Here is a 19,772-nt window from a genome sequence, read left to right on the forward strand (position 1 = left end):
TGATTTTTCTTTCCATGAAGCAAAAGCCCACGAAATGTGAGTACCCCACGAACAAGATCCTCTGCAAATGCCATTTAGATTCAAAAAAGAGCTCCATATCAAATTTGCCAAAGTACAGTGGAGAAACAAGTGATCTCTAGTTTCCATCGAATCATTACAAAGCACACAACTACCATCAATATTGAACCCCATTCGAATCAACCTATCTTTGGTTTGTAATCTGTCAAGGAAAGCCATCCAAGTAATAATATTGTACTTAGGAACATGAAGAGGAAATCATATCAGCTTATGCCAAGTAACCTTGTCCTTTTGTTTCGAATTAGGTGCCATATGTCTTTGATTGATTGTGCTTCAGAAGCAAAAACAAAGGCAGCTTGAGGCCTCATACTTAGCAGTTTTTGAAAGCTCCAGCTTGTATTGATCCCAACCTCCATGATCCAAAAATTAGAATTTTTGATAACATAAGTTTTAATCCATGTAATCCATAACGAACCATCACCCGCAAGGATTTTCCTAATCAAATGCAAAATACAAGATTTATTTCAAGACTTTATGTCTTTAAGACCAAGACACCCTTCAGATTTCGAGAGGCAAAGCTTATCCCAACTAACTCTTGCACTAGTAGCAGCTTTATCAGAATATTTCCATAAAAGCCTTGAACATAATTGCTCGATTCGATTAAGCACATATTGAGGAAAGATTAACTGCATACACCAGAAATTAGTAATACTCTGCAGAACAGTTTTAATTAGCTCAAGTCTACCAGCATAGCTCAAATGTCTTCTAGACCATTTGTGAAGACGGTCTCTAATATTATCAATAAGTGTTACACAGTTTTTTTCCAAAAGTTTCCTAGAAACTAGTGGAACACCCAAGTATCTAACAGGTAAACAACCATGGTTAAAACCTGTAATCTGCTTGATTTCTTCAATTTTCCTATGGGGAATTCCAGCAGTGAAGAATTCACATTTTTGTGCATTAAGCTTAAGGCCAGAGATTTCGTAGAAGTGATCAAGAACACTAATTACCCCCACAACAGATTCAACATTCCCTCGACAAAAAATAAGCAAGTAATCTGCAAAGGTAAGATGAGTTAACCCAATTTTTTACATCTTGGGTGGAAGCCAAAAATACCTCTAATAGCAGCCTTGTTAAGAATACTAGAAATGACATTCATAGAAAGTACAAAAAGAAGTGGAGAGATAGGGTCGCCTTGCCTTAATCCTCTAGCACATTTGAAGAGCCCAACTAGACTTCCATTAGATGATATAGAGTAACGAGCAGTAGTGAAACAAGCTTCAACCCACTTAATGAAAGTGACAGGAAGACCAATAGCAATGAGAGTAGCAAAGATAAAATCCCAATGCAAAGAATCGAAAGCTTTATGGAGATCAATTTTCAGTGAACATCTTGAGGATATTGTCTTCCTTTCATACCCTTTGACAAGCTCCTGTGCAAGAAGAGTGTTGTCTACTATGTTCTTTCCTTTAACAAAAGCAGTTTGGTTAAAAGAAATAATTTCAGGAAACAGAGATGGCAATCGTTTGACCAACATTTTAGAAACAGCTTTATAGACCACCGAACAACAAGAAATGGGCCTAAAATCCTTCACCTTGCTTGGATTTGGAATTTTAGGCACCAAAGTAATACAAGTGGCATTAAAAGCAGTAGGCTGTATATAAGATTTTCTAAAGAAGTGAGTAATAGTTGCCGCCATATCATCTCCAATAATAGGCCATACTTTCTTGAAAAAATATGGAGTGTAGACATCATGACCTGGAGCTTTATCGTTGCCTTGAGAAAAGATAGCATCTTTAATCTCATCTCTTGTGACCTCCTTGACAAGATCATTTGAGATTTCCAAAGGCAAAGAGTATTGGAGCAGTTCTTTTAAAGTGTTCGGATCGCATGCTTTTACCTTAGAATTTTTAGTCCCAATCAGGTTTGTAAAGAACCGTAACACTTCTGCAGCCATATCCTTATAAGATTATGATCTTTTCCCTTGGTTATCACTAAGCACTCGAATAGTGTCCCTCTCGGTTTTAGTAGCAACTACATAGTGGAAAATTTAGTACATTTATCGCCATGATTAAGCCATTGAATCTTCATTTTCTATCTTAAAAACATGTTCTCGACTTCTTCAAGGAGATGAAGCTCATTTTGCAATTGGAGTTCTTTTTGGAAAGAATCTGCAAAATTTAATGATCTGATATGTTGTTCCTCAAGCTCCAGTTTCTTTTGCTTAACATGAGCAGAGATGTTGCTATAATGATTTTGGTTTAGGGCTTTCAAACAGGTTTTAAGGCGTTTAAGTTTGAAGAAAAACTGCTACATAGGATTGCCCTGGGAAGAAGATTGCCAGGATTGACTTACTACGTTTATGAATTCAGAGTGATGGATCCAAAAGTTAAAAAATTTGAAAGGCTTAGGATGATCAACATGAACCTCTTTAGATAGCCAAGCAATTGCTAACAGTGGTCAGAAATTCCAGGAGCAAGGAATTCCACATGGGATTTAGGAAAAGTACTAAACCACAGAGGATTAACTAAGACCATATCAAGATTTTTTGCTAGATATGATTCTTGTTGTTTGTTGCTCCAGGTGAAGGTAGGGTCATAATAAGGGTGATCAAGAAATTCCAAGTCAAACATAGCATCTTGGAACTCCTTCATGTCTGAGGTAAGAAAATGACCCAACATGGCAGAATTAGAGCTTTCATTCGAATTGAGTATAACATTAAAATCTCCTCCCAGAATCCAAGGAAGGTTGACATGCTGACTGCTCACTTCATGAAGATGCTGTCAAAGTTGTCTTCTCAAATCACCATCATTATTGCCATATATAGCAGTGATGATCACAAGAATACTAAGATATTGACCTTTAATAGTGATACACTGATCATACATATGGATAACAGAGAAATCAATGCGTTTCTTCCAGAGGATCCAAATCCTTCTATTCTCAGCAAAGTTGTAGTTATTACAAACATTCCAGTTCTCAAACTTTGTATCAAGAATGAAAGAAACATTACTAGTTTTAACTATAATTTCCAAGAGGCAAAAAACATCAACATTTGTAAGAGTAGCTCTCTTAAGAACACCACTTTGTTTAAGAGGACTATTGAGTCCTCTTATATTCCAAAACCCCACAATCATTGAGAAGGAGAGGAAGTAACATCCACTTTAACTCCCACTTCAACATATTTTACTTTCTCTAAATGATCATTCTTTTTTGCTTTTAGTTCATTCACAAGATTAGCAACAGCTTTAGAAGCTGCTCTTTTCTTAGGTTGAACATCATTAGGAACAGAAGGTGAATCTTCGACTGTTGATAGGATTTCGAACTTGTTTCTTGATCCATCAAGTACATATTTCGAAATGTCTCTTGTAGGCCTTCCTCTTTCCCGTTTTAATAAAAGAGGTTCGGGGTTATTAACCTCCACTAAAGAAATAGTAGGGTCGGGGACTAATGTAGTTTCTTTATCAGCATAATCCATTTGATCAGTGGGAGTATTATTGTTATCAGAGTTAGTACCAACTTCATTTGAGTTCAGCTCCTCACTAGTGTTGTTAGCATAAGGCAAATTTTCTTGTAACATCTCAATTCCTCCTACTGAAGGTTCTATTGTATTTGTGTTGAAAACATTTTGATGTTTCGATATAACAAATTAAGTTTAAATGAATTTTAAGATTTTACAAATGATTTTCTAAGAATATTTGGTTAATTAATCGAATATCAAATTATTACTCCAAGTCTTTCAAGACCAATTTCAAACCTTACTAAATGTGTAAAATTGTGTTTTATACTTAAACTATTTTTGAAACAATTTTCACAAAGTATTTTGAACCAAAATCAAGCCTAAAATCAATTTTTCAAAGTGATGCACCGATGTTCCAATCCATGCATCGATGTACCATGAATTAAATTGAACATCGAATGCATTTTATGCATCGATGCACATACCATGCATCGATACACTCAGTGCATTTGATGCATCGATGCACTAGCCATGTATCGATGCACTCTGGCTATTTTGAAACATCGAATGCATTTTATGCATCGATGCACTCTTAGTGCACCGATGCACTAAGGTTCTAACGGTCAAAATATTTGAATTTTACACTGATGCACCGATGCACCGTGGGTATGCATTGATGCACTAACACTCCCAACTGCTTTAATTAATTGTTTTCACACTTAAACGGCTCTATTGACTCCACTAAGCATTCCCAACATTCAGAATCATTTGAAGGTGTATTTAAACAAGCTTAGAAGCCATTGATCAAAAATAAGAAACAACAAGCAACTAGAATCAAGAGAGAATCAAAGAGAAAGCATCAAACTCATTGTTTGAGCAATTCAAGCCTATTTTTCATTCAATATTCATTTTGCTTTCAAAAACACTTCTTGTACTCAATTGTATTCATTTTTTAGTGTTCTTTTCTTTGTTCTATAATTGTGAAAACACATTTACCTTGTGAGGTTTTTCCTTGTAAGTTTGCGAATTTGTAATCTTCTCTTTGAGAAAGAGTGTTCTCAAGAATTGGGGTATAATCTTGAGGGAGTTGTAAGGTTATCTCTTTGGTCTCAAAAGAAAGAACAAATTAGTGAATTTGTTGGAAAATCCTTAGTGTGGATAGCTAAGGAAGTGGACGTAGACTTTGGTTGAGAAAGTCGAACCACTCTAAATCGCTGTGCAATTATTTTCAATTTTCTGCAAAAACTTCCACCAATTTTTAAATTGCCAATTCACCCCCCTCTTGGCCGATTTCATCGATCGATTAACTCAATAATTTGTACTTTGTGGAGTTTCTTTCCTTTTCCATACTTGTGTAGTAGGTTGGGCATAATGTTTATGATCTTTACAGCTCTTCTCAGTATGCCCAAACACTTTACAGATCCTACAACTTGGTAGTAACCAAGGGATTTCAACAAATACTGAAGTAACAGACCCATCATTTAAGACAACCTCTACATACTCAGGTATTTTATCATTTGGCCCAATTTCTATGCAGATTTTTGCAAATTATAACCCTGTTTTGGCTGCTGTAACAGAGTCCATGGAGAGGGGAACTCCAATGACACTTGCAATATGACTAAGACTAGCTCGAGAGTAGAGTTCTAAAAGCACATTGAATAGGTGAACCCAAACTGGATTTTTGTTAGGTCAAAATTAAGCTTTTTCAGATTAGGTTCCCAACTCCTAAGAATTAAAGGTTTGTTGAAGATATGCCAAGGTCCATGTTCTAACACCCAATCTCTAGCAACATTCGAATTAAAAGAAAAGATGAAAAGGTTGTTACATGCTTTACTGATCTGAACCCGACTACCATTCAAAGCTTTTTTCCACATGGATTCGATAATTCTTTGCATTGAGGCGTAATTCGGAGGTGGCCCGAGGAATTGCCACACTAAGGAAAGCTTCCACTCCGCAATCCCATCTTTAAAAACCTCAGGCGGAGGTTGAATCACCGGAGACCCATCGCGAATCTTCGAAGGATAAAATTATAGGTCGTGCCCTTTTGAAATTTCAAATAGCTTTCTCCAATCCATATACCTTTTCTTTCTTGTCGTAGTCGTAGAAAGAAAATTACCTGTCAACATATTCCTCCTATTTTATGTAATTTTTAAAGTAATAGACACCTCTGAAGTTTGAAATGTATGGTTCTCTTTCTATTCTTAGATCAAATAACAATAACGAAAATGTAGAAGAAAAGAATGGATGAAAGGATTAAAAAACAAAGAATGTAAAGATGGAGGATACATAAGATATGAGAATCCCTTTCTAATGTTATGTCTTAGATAAACACATGACTAGCTTGAAATAATTAATTTTCTAAGGATCATGCACTCAGTAACCTAGACAATGAAGAATCATGCACTCAGTAACCTAGACAATGAAGAAGAATATAAAATACTCATAGTCACACAATTGAACACATGATCTTCAAATCAAGAGCATGATAAACGTCTTGTATTAATCACATATAAAGATTTTTACCCGTGTTGTCTTTACTAAAATGAATATACTTGAGTTTTAGAATGAAGTTATGCTTCATTTCGGTGTTACTATCTCCCTATTTTTTATTAAAAAATATATGAGTAAATATTAAATTAGACCTTCTAATTTTAGTTTATTTTATTTTTTTCCCTTCACATTTTCTTTGATTAATTATACTTTTTCTCCCTTGAACTATTATCTTGACTCCATCCTTGCTTAAGTCCATTAGTTTCTATTGAAACGTTTCAAAATGTGTTGAAAATATAATTAACAATCGATCGATTTCTAAAAAAATATCTCAACTCATAAATGCTCAGATCTCATTTAGAAATCTCTTGTAAGTATGCTAATGATTGAAAAAAAAAATTATTCAAAACGACTTATTTTACCTCAAAGATTTTATCAGTTAAAACGATTTATAAACTAAACAAATAAAACTGTTTTGTGCCGGCTTATTAAGCCTAAGCGTGATTGAAACATCCGAAATAACAGAAATTCAGCGTAATACATTTCTGCAGGTTATGTGAAGTCATACGTATCCTTATCATCTTTAGTGTGTGCTAATTTGGGCCATGATTTCGTCAGTATTGTCTTTCAGGTTTCAAACTTCATTTTTGTAACAAATGTTGAATACATCTTCAACATTCTAATTCTGGACATCTGCTTTGCCACAAACAAATTTGATGACGCTTCAATTTGAACACTAAAATCTATCTTTAATAATACAAGGGAAACTGATTCACTGTGGAATTAATGAATCAAGTGATAACCTGGGGGAAAGGGCTGAGCTTGATCTGATATAATATAACTACGAAAAATGTGTAGGAACAGTGCACATGGAAGATTCAAAATTAGATGACCCACCAACCGCCCCACTGTATGAATAATACTTGTTCAAAGTTGAAACCAATACCAGAGTCACGTAAAACAAACAACCCTAAGACAAAAACAGGTGACTCCCACACCATGTTTTCTGCTTTTTCTTCTGGACTCTTTTTATTTTATTTATCCTTTTAGTCAACAAAGGTAGGGACTTGAAACAATGTTTGAGTGCAAGATTCAAAGAAAGAGGAACTTCCTTTGTATGATTGCTTTTAAAACAATTCAGAGTTTTCTTGTAAATATTAAAAGTACCCTATGACTCAGACAACTCAAAGGAAAATTAAAATGGGGTCATTGCCCTTTCCCTTTCCCTTTCCCTCTCCCTCCACACCTTATCCATGTGGGTCCTTTTGAGTTCATTGTCTTGATAAAATGCCCTTGTGTGGCTGAAATTGGTACCAAATTGGTCAACAAGCCCAATAGATTTATTACCTTTTTTTTCTTTTTGAAAATGTTATACCCCACCACCCACATACATCAACTGACACCCCTTTATGACAAAAAATCACAAGTCCACTATAAGTTGTAACTTTTAAAATTCATTAAAAGTTTTCATGAAATGGCAAAGATCGAATGGAACAGGTTTTATATCCCAACAATTACACATTTTTCCCGTATGACTCATTATAGTGGATCTGCACAAGGTCAGTAGAGCCTAGAAAACAAATATATATTAAAAGACAACAGTATTTAGAAGTAGAAAGTTATAATTAAAGAATAAAAAAAGCACATAGAAATGACTGCCTCTCAAAAGGAAAAGCAAGAAAGAGTCAAGATTCCTTGCCCATTTATATACTCCTTTTAATGCCAGCTAGCCTCAAAGCTGCTTTCGCCATTTGATTTGATTCAAACAAAACTCTTTTTTTTTTCAATTTCAACACTCGCTCTCTCTCGATGATGGCATCTCTATTCTCTGTTATGCACTTGTTACGATGTTTATTAATGTCTTTACAAGCAAAAGGAGCTGATTTTGGATCCAAGACTCGATCACTTTTTTAACTTTTGCATTTATTGATAGGTAAAGAAATTGACAAGAGCTGCTTGAGAAAACCTTTAAAAAAAATCACTGATTCACCCTTTCAGTTGAGTTCACAGTCATCCACCACATACATTAACCACTGAAGTCTCGAATTTTCATTTATGTTTGTTTTCTTTCACTCAAAAGTCTTAAAATTTCCAAGCTTCCAACCACAATAAAAATCAAGTCAAACAAAGCATGCAGTTTTACAATTGAAGCAAAGATTTTTATCTTCATTCCTTTGAAAATATCCGACAACCAACATTACAAATCCTGTCTCGTTTCTTTCCCCTTCCTTTCCAATTCCTAATCTTAAGTGCCCCAACAATATGTAAAACTCTTACAATAATATCAAAAAAAAAGAAGCGAAAACTAAAAGAGGTGGATTTATTTTTGTTTAAGAAGAAGTAGAAGAACCTGAAACTCGAGGTGAAGTAACTGGAAAAAGTGGGAGAAGCCTAAGCTCAGATTCCCGCGGCGTAGATGCCGGTGATGGATGCAAATAAAAACCCTTCTCTTTAATTGCCTTCTCTTCAGCTTCCTTATCTAGTTTCGCATTATTATTGGCACAATTCGGGTAATTTCCAGCTCCAGATCGGTCAAACGGGTCGGATATCAAAGGAGTAACCGGGCTAAGAGCCAAAGAAGGGAAGTCAAGAATGCTAGGAGAGATTATTTCGGGTTTCCGAGGCGAAAACCCGGAATTGTTGGAGTTGAAAGCCGGGTTCAACGGGTTGATTTTGAGGTTCTTGAGAGAGCTCCTTCGTTCGTAAAGCCTAAACCCAGAATTCTGCTTGTTTTTTGGAATGGATTTGATGGGTGGGATATGTGTTTTCGGGTTCGGTTCGGACAGAGGGGAAGGAGTTGGTTTGGTGGAAGAAGCTAGCTTGGCCGCCTCGGAAGATCCGGTGAGCATCTGGACGACTTGCTTGAAAGATGAAGTGTCGGCTTGGACGAAGGTTGTCGGATAGGGGTTAGCGGGTTCAGGTCTGGTGATGGGTCTGGGGTGTTGAGACGGCGGAGTTGGCGGTGGTGGACCGGTGTTGTTGTTGCTGCTGCTGCTTGTGCTGCTAGTGCTGCTGTTGGGGCTGAGGCTTTTGGGAGATGGAAGGAAACTGTGATTGGAGCTCAGCCTCGGAGAGGTTTCCATTTAGATATTTTGTGGGGGTTGGGCGTTTAATCTTAGGAAGGAAAGAGATGAAAGAAAAAATGGAAATTGAGAAGGAAAGAGGTTAAGAACAGACTGAGGGATTGGATGAGAACAGGAAGAGTTTTTGGTACTTTGATCCTAGTTTGGTATGAAATGTTTTGGTGGGGACTTTTGGGTCTTTTTCCTTCCATCTATTACCCGTTCCCTCCATTTATGGTTCTGCTGCTTACGCGCTCCCGTCATTAATATCAACAAACTTATTACCCATGACTAACACTCTCACATGTATGAGTCTTTTATTTTTTATACTTTGGCTTAGTTTGTTTTATTAAAAATATTTTTTTTTTAAAAACGTTTATGTTTAGAATATATTATTTAATTTTTTATTTTATTAATTGATAAATTATTTTAAAAATTATTTATTAGAAATATTAAATATAATAAATAATATTATTTATCATAAAACTTAATATTATTATTTTTAAATATTAAAATAACTTATTTATAATTAAAATACTATTTTTATAATTTTATTAATAAAAAATAATAATATTGGTATATTTTATTAAAATAAAAATATTATAAATTATATTAATTATTTATCAAAGTAATAGTGTTATATTATATTTTAAAAATTTTAATTAGTGTATTTTAAATATCTTTATTAAAATAGTATTATATTAATATTAAATATATAAATAATATTACTCATTATTAATAATTTAATATTATTATTTCTATGAAATTAATAAATAATATAACTTTTATTAATAATTTATTATATATTATTAAAATAAAAATATAATATCTTATATTATATTATTATAATATAAATGATTATTTTATTATAATATTAAAAATATAATAATATATTATTAGAAATATTAATAAATATATTTTAAATATTTTAATAATTAATATTTTGATTAAAATGATAGTAAAATATTTAATTAATATTAAATTCATAAAATAAAATTATTATTTTGAGTATTTATTTTTTGAAGTGAAAAGTTCGGAAAATGACTTACGGAAAATCAGACCTTAAGTCATTTTCTAGAAAACGCATAGGAAATTATGTTGACCAGGAAAATGTTTAACGTTGACCAATCAGTTTTCCTCCAACCAAACACTGGAAAATGAGAAAAATATTTTCCTGAAAACGTTTTACGTGAAACAAACAGACCCTTATATTGCCAAACATATCATTAACAATCATTTTTATCACTGATTTTAAAATTTAAAATATATTTAATATATTTTCGAAACTAATCTATTTCTCACATTTTTATTACTAATATCATCATCGGTTTCTTTACACATTTACCTATGTTTCCCTGTTTTACATTATATTGCCAATAATGTTTTCAAAAATGAAAATGGATTTGATTCGTTTATTTGAATTCGCAGCAATTAAGTGACCGTAATATCGTTTAAAATTAAAAATAAAAACAGCTTTGACCAATATTTGTATTTGCCCAATCATCATATTGAGTCGTCCATCATAATAATTAGTGGTATCTGAAAACACGCTCAAAAAGCGAGAGTGCGGAATCAAAATAGAGTTAAAGGCAGGTGGTAACATGATATTGGTGGTGTTGGAATTTCAGACGAAAGGGCTGGGACCAGAAGAGAGTTTCAATCAAAGTTTTATGAGGGCTTGACTTAAAGTGTCCCTTTGTCTGAACACGTATGTTTTTTTTATAATCTATTCCTTTTAGGGTACTGATTGTTCCGACTGTATTTCGGTTGTATTCGAAATTATGTTTCGATTTAGATTAAATGAATTTAAGTCGTCATCGATCATTTAAAATGAATTTAGGTGGATCGAACACCATCTTATCTGATTTGTGTTGTACCAGAAACGTGTCGGGTCCGAGAGTCGGTTACGGTCAAGGAAGAATTAGCAATTTTGAACCGCCCTTTCGGTACCAATTAATTTATCGATTGCCTTTAATTGTGAAAATTAAAAAATTTCAATTGCAATTTAAAAAATCGATTTGAATTGCTTACCTTTGATTTGATTGAAATTCTTCTAAAAAAATGTCAAAGTGTTACAAAAAAAATAAATAAATATTAAATAAAGCCAAGGAAAAAATAATACTAATAATAAATAAATAAATAGATAAATAAATAAATAATTAAATAAAATAATAAATCAGTGGAGAAAAAGAAAATAGAAAAAAATATCAAAAGGAAAAAGAATTAAAGAAAAGAAAAAAATGAGAAAGTAAAAATAAGAAAAAAAATAAAAAGATAAGCCAAAATAAAAATAAATAAAAATTGAAGAAAAGAGAAAAAAATAAAATATAACAATAATAAAATGAATTAAATAGATAAATAAAATAATAATAATAATAATAATAATGAGAAAAAAATTTAAAAATATAAAAAGGGTTAAAAATAAGAAAATAAATAATAATAAACAAATAAATCAATCAATAGGGATCAAAATGTGAAAATAATAAATTCAAGTCCCGAATTAAAATAATGGAAAATAAATTTAAATGGCAAAAATAAAACACCAGAAGACTTAAAGGGACCGATTGTGGTATTTAACTGCTATTAAATTACTCATAAACCCCCTCTCCGAAACAACGTTATATGGAGAGGGTTATTTAAACCCCAAAACTCAGCCTTCTAAGGCCATTCACTCTCATTTTCCAATATTTGCTTCTCTCTCTAGGAGAGAGAAGCTCTGACTTCTCTCTAGAGTGTCTCCACCGGGGAGACGTCGACCAACGACCGGCAACCGTCAACCGTAGATCTAGGAATTACCTTTCAGAAATAACCCGAAAAATCGATGAACGTTGGTGTTCCCAACGCTTTACACGGCGGTGAGGATCTTTTTACTCTTTCTCTGATGGCTTGGTTATATGTTGTCACGGGTTTGTTTGTGATTTGTTGTGGTTCGGTGTTACTATTTTTTTGTTGTGGTTCGTGTGGTGTTCTGGCCTTGGGTTGTGGCTCGATCTTTGGTTGTGTTTTTGTTTTCTTCGTGGGTTCTCTGTTGGTATCTTGGTTTGATGATGTTTGGTTGATTTTTGTGGCTCTCTCCATTAATCGTCCTCGTTTTCTAGCAATGTTCGATGGTTCTTCGTGTCTCTACTGTTGATCTGTGGTAGGGTATTTGTAACACCCCGACCCGTACCCGATCCGAATACGAGTCCGAGATGTCACATTGCATTTTTAAAACATTTTTCCTTACAAAATAACAAAATATTTGAACTTATTTTAAGAAAGTACTATAATAAATTATTGAATTATGTTTATAATAAAAATTTTAGGCAAAAACGTATTTGTGTACATTAAAATACGCATGAACAACAATCTGCTACATTGCTGTGAATAGTAACTTCTACAGTAACCTGCTACAGTACCGATTACACAAATTTTCTAGAATGCAAATAAGGAATCGGTACCCTGCTACAATACTACTACAGTACTTCCGTAAAACGTACATAAAACTCGTAAAAATTTAAACATTCATTACTATACATTTACATTTACATAAATATGTTCAAAATATTAGAAAAAGTCGATCAGAGCGTTAGTACTAACAACTTATTATATTTCTTACATACCAACATATTATCCACAATCAAAATACATACTTTAGTAATTACTTCTGATCTGATCTTCTAACAGTGTTGTTGTTTTTGCCACTTCTATTTCTGCTAATCTTGGTTATTCGTACCTACGTGTAAATCGCTTACACGCTAAGTCATAGACTTAGTGAGGCACAATAATAATAACAATGATGCTATAATAAAATAAAACGTAACGAAAACATCTATGCAATCAATGTAAGCTACATAACAATGTACCTTACCAATAATCTTCTCAATTTAATCATCATAAATTCATATAATAAATTTCGTAAGTTCAATAGATTCAATAGACCATTATACAATACTAAGAACCCGAGGTATGTGAGTACTGTGAGGTTGTGCACTATGCTGTCACCACAGCTCATATAAATTTGCACCGAAGTGCCACGTAGAATTTGCCCCGAAGGACCGCGTAGAGATGCACCGAAGTGTCACGTAGAATTGCATCGTAGTGCCATATAATATGTCCCTAAGGACCACATAGAAATTCCTTAAGAATCATATACATATACCAAGGATCAAGTACATGTCTCAAAAGACATCATACATGCTCTAAAGAATACATATACGTCCCGAAGGGCCACGTAGAATTTTTGTCCTGAAAGACCGCGTAGACCCTCTACTCTTGGCATGCCAACTATACCTATAGTTCTCATCTACATAACATGGGCTTTTACATTTCACGTAGTTTATATCGCATAGACATGTAACTTCTTACCTTTATCACATAGCGCATATCATCTTTTCATGTAATCATATAACTCCATGTTGCATAATTGTTTTCACATTTTCTTGTAATACATAAATCAGGTAAAACAATGCATATAACACACATAACATATGATCATAGTAATGTACACTTAGAAGTCATATTATTATTCATGTATCAAGATATAAAATCTAGACTTATCACAAGTCTAGACCTGAATGTATTTCTATAATCATGATATGCATATACACTCACCTAAATCTCTTTGCCTTTCCCTCGATCGATCTTACTCGTCCCTTGTTCCGGAACTCGTTTAGGCTCGATATCTACATGAACATAATTTTCGAGACAATTATCAAAATCCTAAACCTTGAAATTAACCCCTAACAGCTTAAACAAATTTAATGAACTAAATCTCAACTCTTCCTTTAGGGGGAATCGGTTCCCTCTGTAAAATCTGTAAATTTTACTGTTCAAGCTCGAAAATCATCAACCTTTCACTAAATTTTCTCATACAAAGTTCATTTCATACTACCAAACTTAACTACAACCATTTTAACTAACTTCTATCATTTCAACACTTTATTATTATTTTCAATATTTCATTCAAATTCTTAAAACCAATAATCATACCCAAATTCCAAACATGTTATTAATCAATTTTAACACTCTATATTCCTTAATTAACCTCTTGACAAGTCAAAAATCTTATTCAAACTTCAAAAAACTCATCCATATCAAAATTTCATCTAAAAACCCATTTTTCAAATCTATCTCTAAAACATTTATCTTGTTGTTTTAATGTCATATAAGCTTTCATTTAGCTTATATAACATCCAAACTTCAATTTTCAAGCTAAAAATCAATGAAACGACCAAAGTTCGAATTCTTACCTTGAGCTTGGGTTTCACGTTGAAGAAGAAGAAGATGAAAAGAAAAGGGGGATGAGTAATCTGGAACTTATCTCTTCAATTCATTCACATGGGTATTATAATACCCACAATTTATTATTTTATTATTTTATTTGCTCAATGACCCTTTTACCCTCTTACTTCTTCTTCACTTATTAATCAATCCTACACCAACATCTTTCAATTAATTCCTTCACTTTTCAATTTATTTAGTTTGGTCATTGAATTAAAAATCTTACACTTAAATCACTGACCCGATATTGAGGATGTTACAAATCTCCCTCCCTTAAGAAAATTAGTCCTCGAATTTTCATTGCACGAACAAATGAGGATACTGATATCGTATATCTTCTTCACGCTCCCACGTTGCTTCCTCTATTTTGTGATTTCTCCATAGAACTTTGACCAAAGGAATAGTCTTATTCCTTAGTTGTTTCACTTCGTGAGCTAATATTTGAATAGGTTCTTCCTCATAAGTCAAGTCAGGTCGAACCTCAATCTTTTCTGGTGTCACGATATGAGAGGGATCAGATCTATATCTTCGAAGCATTGAAACGTGAAAGACGTCATGTATCTTTTCCATCTCAGGGGGTAAAGCTAGCTGATATACCACAGGTCCTACTCTCTTTACAATCTCATAAGGCCCAATAAATCTAAGACTCAATTTTCCTTTCTGACCGAATCGTAATACTTTCTTCCAAGGAGAAACTTTTAAGAAAATTTTTTCTCTAACTTCAAATTCAATTTCTTTTCTTTTGAGATCAGAATAGGACTTTTGTCAATCAAATGCTACTTTGAGATTATGTTGAATTTCTCGAACTTTCTCTTCCATATCTTGAATCAAATTCGGACCAAGAACACTTCGATCTTTGAGTTCATACCAGTTTAATGGCGTACGACATCTTCTTCCATATAAAGCCTCATAGGGTGCCATCTTGATACTGGATTGGTAACTATTGTTGTAAGCAAATTCGGCAAGTGGCAAATATCTTTCCCACGATCCCTTGAATTCAATTACACACCATGAAAGCAGCTGGTGCATTCGTAACTCCAAATGGCATCACGATAAACTCATAGTGACCATATCTCGTTCTAAATGTCGTCTTTGGAATATCCTTGTCTTGAATCTTTAATTGATGATAACCAGAACGTAAATCAATTTTCAAGAACACTGAAGCTCCCTTTAACTGATCAAATAAATCATCAATTCGGGGAAGGGGATACTTATTCTTGATGGTCACTTTATTGAGTTGCCTATAATCAATGCAAAGACGCATTGAACAATCTTTCTTTTTGACAAACAAAACCGGAGCTCCCCATGGTGAGACACTTGGTCTAATAAATCTCTTTTCTAGCAACTCTTGCAATTGCTTCTTTAATTCCTGCAATTCTTTCGGAGCCATACGATAAGGTGCCATTGCAATAGGAGTTGTTCTCGGCATAACTTCAATTTGAAACTCTACCTCTCTATCTGGAGGTAATCCTGGTAACTCAGCAAGGAACACATCAGGAAATTCTTCGACTATCGGAACCTCATCTAACCCTTCCTCTTTAACTCTTGTATTTACTACATTTGCAAGAAAACCTTGACATCCTTGTAGCATCAACTTCTTTGCTGCCATTACCGATATTACATTTGTTAAAGGATTAATTCTTTCACTAATCACATTTACTTATATCCCTTCTGGACTCTTCAGGTTTACCTTTTTTAATCTACAATCAACATTTCCATAATAACGAAACAACCAATCCATTCCCAGAATCACTTCGAATTCCTCAAAAGGTAGTTCCATCAGATTAGTAGAAAATTCAATTCCCTGAATCTTTAGAGGACACCCCTTACAAACCTTGTTTACCCGAGCACTATGCCCTAAAGGTTTAGTTACTATCACCTCATTACTCGTAGCCTCTAATGGAATTCTCAATTTATTTACTAATTTACTGGTAATATAAGAATAATTGGAACCCGGATCAATCAACACCAATACTAATTTATCATACAGCTAGAAACTACCTGCTATAATATCGGGATCATCACGGTCGTCACTTGATTTTAAAAAGTATAGTCGTGCAGTGGAGCGAATTTCAGGTTGTGTAGAGGATTCAGATTGATTCCTTCCTCTACCTTTTCCTCGTCCTCTTTATGAGGCAGAAACATTTCTTTCAGGTGGTGTAGACTCACCAACCATTAATAGGCAATCCCAAATGAAATGTCTGGCTTCACCGCATCGAAAACAGACTCCAGAAGCCATTCGACATATTCCAAAATGATTTTTCACACAATGCTGACACTGTCTTGCTTGACCTAGAGTGGATCTCCCAATACCAGATCCTACTGATTGTGTCTGTCGAGCTCTCATCTGACTTGCTCCTCTAGCAGAAGATGCAATTGCTTCTGATCTAGCTTGAGGTCGGAATCTTGAATCTCTTCCTCTTTTTGGTAGTGATGTGCTTGAAAAAATACCTATCCTCTTAGATGTTTGAACTTTTGGGTCCCCAAATCTCTCATTTTGAGCTCTTTCAAGAGCTTTAGCACGATTAATCACCTCTTGGAATGAGGACAAGTTCAATACTATCAGCATCTCTTTCAATCTAGGGTGCAAGCCCTCCACAAACCATTCACAAGTATCTTTTTCTGTAGCCATAAGCTCTGAAGAAAACCGACTCAGCTTATTAAATTCACATTCATATTCGTATATGGAGCGATTCATTTGCTTCAAATTCATAAACTCCTGCTTCATTTGTCTGATGAATTGATCTCCAATATACTTGTGTTTAAATTCCTCCAAGAACAGAGACCACGTCAACTGGTCACTTGACATTCTCATGGTGACGTTCATCCACCATATCCTCGCTTGACCCCTTAGTAATGACACAACTCCATCCAGCTTCTCTACTTCAGAACAGTGAAGACCATCTAACATGATTTTCAAATCATTCAGCCAAAGATCCGCTGCAATCGGACCTTCCTCGGCTTCTCCCTTAAATTCGGGAGCTCCTAATCCTCTCAACTCCTTTGCTACATTTACTCTGGGAGTTGATGGAATAGGAGGTTGGAAACGCGTCAATATTGCATCTAATGTTCAAAAGAACACATCTTGATCAGCTACAAGCACTCCAGAAGGTGTTTGTTCTTCACTATGCCTGGCCAGGGCAGGTGAATTACTGCTTTCAGCGGGTCTATCATCTCCCGCTTCATTCTTAGAACTACCTTGTCCGGACATCTATAAAAATACAACCATATAATTCTATTAGCAAAACAACATACTTACTATTCCATCAGATCATAAGTTTTCACTATTTGTTGGTATGTATATATTATACGACACTCTAGACTCCGGTTTATGCCGAGAATCGACTAAACCTTAGCTCTGATACCATTAAATGTAACACCCCGACCCGTACCCGATCCGAATACGAGTCTGAGATGTCACATTGCATTTTTAAAACATTTTTCCTTACAAAATAACAAAACATTTAAACTTATTTTAAGAAAGTACTATAATAAATTATTGAATTATGTTTATAATAAAATTTTAGGCAAAAACATATTTGTGTACATTAAAATACGCATGAACAACAATCTGCTACAATACCGTGAATAGTAACTGCTACAGTAACCTGCTATAGTACCGATTACACAAATTTTCCAGAATGCAAATAGGGAATCGGTACCCTGCTACAGGGAATCGATTCCCCTGCTACAGTACTGCTATAGTACTTCCGTAAAACGTACATAAAACTCGTAAAAATTTAACCATTCATTACTATACATTTACATTTACATAAATATGTTCAAAATATTAGAAAAGTCGATCAGAGCGTTAGTACTACAACTTATTATATTTCTTACATACAACATATTATACACAATCAAATACATACTTTAGTAATTACTTCTGATCTGATCTTCTAACAGTGTGTTGTTTTTTTGTCACTTCTATTTCTGCTAATCTTGGTTCTTCGTACTTACCAATAATCTTCTCAATTTAAAATCATCATAAATTCATATAATAAATTCCGTAAGTTCAATAGATTCAATAGCCCATGATACAATACTGAGAACCCGAGGTATGTGAGTACTGTGAGGTTGTGCACTATGCTGTCACCACAACTCATATAAATTTGCACCGAAGTTCCAATTAGAATTTGCCCCGAAGGACCGCGTAGAGATGCACCGAAGTGCCATGTAGAATTGCACCGTAGTGCCATATAATATGTCCCTAAGGACCACATAGAAATTCCTTAAGAATCATATACATATACCAATGATCAAGTACATGTCTCAAAAGACATCATACATGCTCCAAAGAATACATATACGTCCCGAAGGACCACGTAGAATTTTTGTCCTGAAAGACCGTGTAGACCCTCTACTCTTGGCATGCCAACTATACCTATAGTTCTCATCTACATAACATGGGCTTTTACATTTCACGTAGTTTATATCGCGTAGACATGTAACTTCTTACCTTTATCACATAGACATATGATCATAATGTACACTTAGAAGTCATATATTATTCATGTATCAAGATATAAATCTAGACTTATCACAAGTCTAGACCTGAATGTATTTCTAATCATGATATGCATATGCACTCACCTAAATCTCTTTGCCTTTCCCTCGATCGATCTTACTCGTCCCTTGTTCCGGAACTCGTTTAGGCTCGATATCTACATGACATAATTTTCGAGACAATTATCAAAATCCTAAACCTTGCAATTAACCTCTAACAGCTTAAACAATTTAATGAACTAAATCTCAACTTTTCCTTTAGGGGGAATCGATTCCCCCCCAGGGATATCGGTTCCTCTGCAAAATCTGTAAATTTTACTGTTCAAGCCCGAAAATCATCAACCCTTCACTAAATTTTACAAAGTTCATTTCCATACTACCAAACTTAACTACAACCATTTTAACTAACTTCTATCATTTCAACACTTTATTATTTTCAATATTTCATTCAAATTCTTAAAACCAATAATCACCCAAATTCCAAACATGTTATTAATCAATTCTAACACTCTATATTCCTTAATTAACCTCTGACAAGTCAAAATCTATTCAAACTTCAAAAACTCATCCATATCAAAATTTCATCTAAAAACCCATTTTTCAAATCTATCTCTAAAACATTTATCTTGTTGTTTTAATGTCATATAAGCTTTGATTTAGCTTATATAACATCCAAACTTCAATTTCCAAGCTAAAAATCAAAGAAACGACCAAAGTTCGGATTCTTACCTTGAGCTTGGGTTTCACGTTGAAGAGGAAGAAGATGAAGAGAAAAGGGGGATGAGTAATATGGAACTTATCTCTTCAATTCATTCACATGGGTATTGTAATACCCACAATTTATTATTTTATTATTTATTTGCTCAATGACCCTTACCCTCTTACTTTTCTTCACTTATTAATCAATCCTACACCAACATCTTTCAATTAATTCATTCACTTTTCAATTTATTTAGTTTGGTCATTATTAAAAA

At 34.0% G+C, this 19,772-nt stretch overlaps 1 protein-coding gene across 1 annotated transcript; it reads right to left on the reverse strand.

Moving 5' to 3' along the window:
* Positions 1-8,085: 8,085 nt before the first annotated feature.
* Positions 8,086-9,132, reverse strand: LOC120190775 (VQ motif-containing protein 4-like). The gene has a single exon (XM_039193831.1). The coding sequence runs from the start codon at positions 9,049-9,051 to the stop codon at positions 8,299-8,301; it is 753 nt and encodes a 250-aa protein (XP_039049762.1). The 5' UTR covers positions 9,052-9,132; the 3' UTR covers positions 8,086-8,298.
* Positions 9,133-19,772: the final 10,640 nt, after the last annotated feature.

This window comes from Hibiscus syriacus, unplaced genomic scaffold (assembly GCF_006381635.1).
Source record: "Hibiscus syriacus cultivar Baekdansim isolate YM2019G1 unplaced genomic scaffold, ASM638163v2 tig00116962_pilon, whole genome shotgun sequence".
Classification (NCBI taxonomy): domain Eukaryota; kingdom Viridiplantae; phylum Streptophyta; class Magnoliopsida; order Malvales; family Malvaceae; genus Hibiscus; species Hibiscus syriacus.

Bases quoted from the DNA above. Each gene is read 5' to 3' on its own strand.
- LOC120190775 (XM_039193831.1), bottom strand. From the start codon at position 9,051: ATGGAAACCTCTCCGAGGCTGAGCTCCAATCACAGTTTCCTTCCATCT.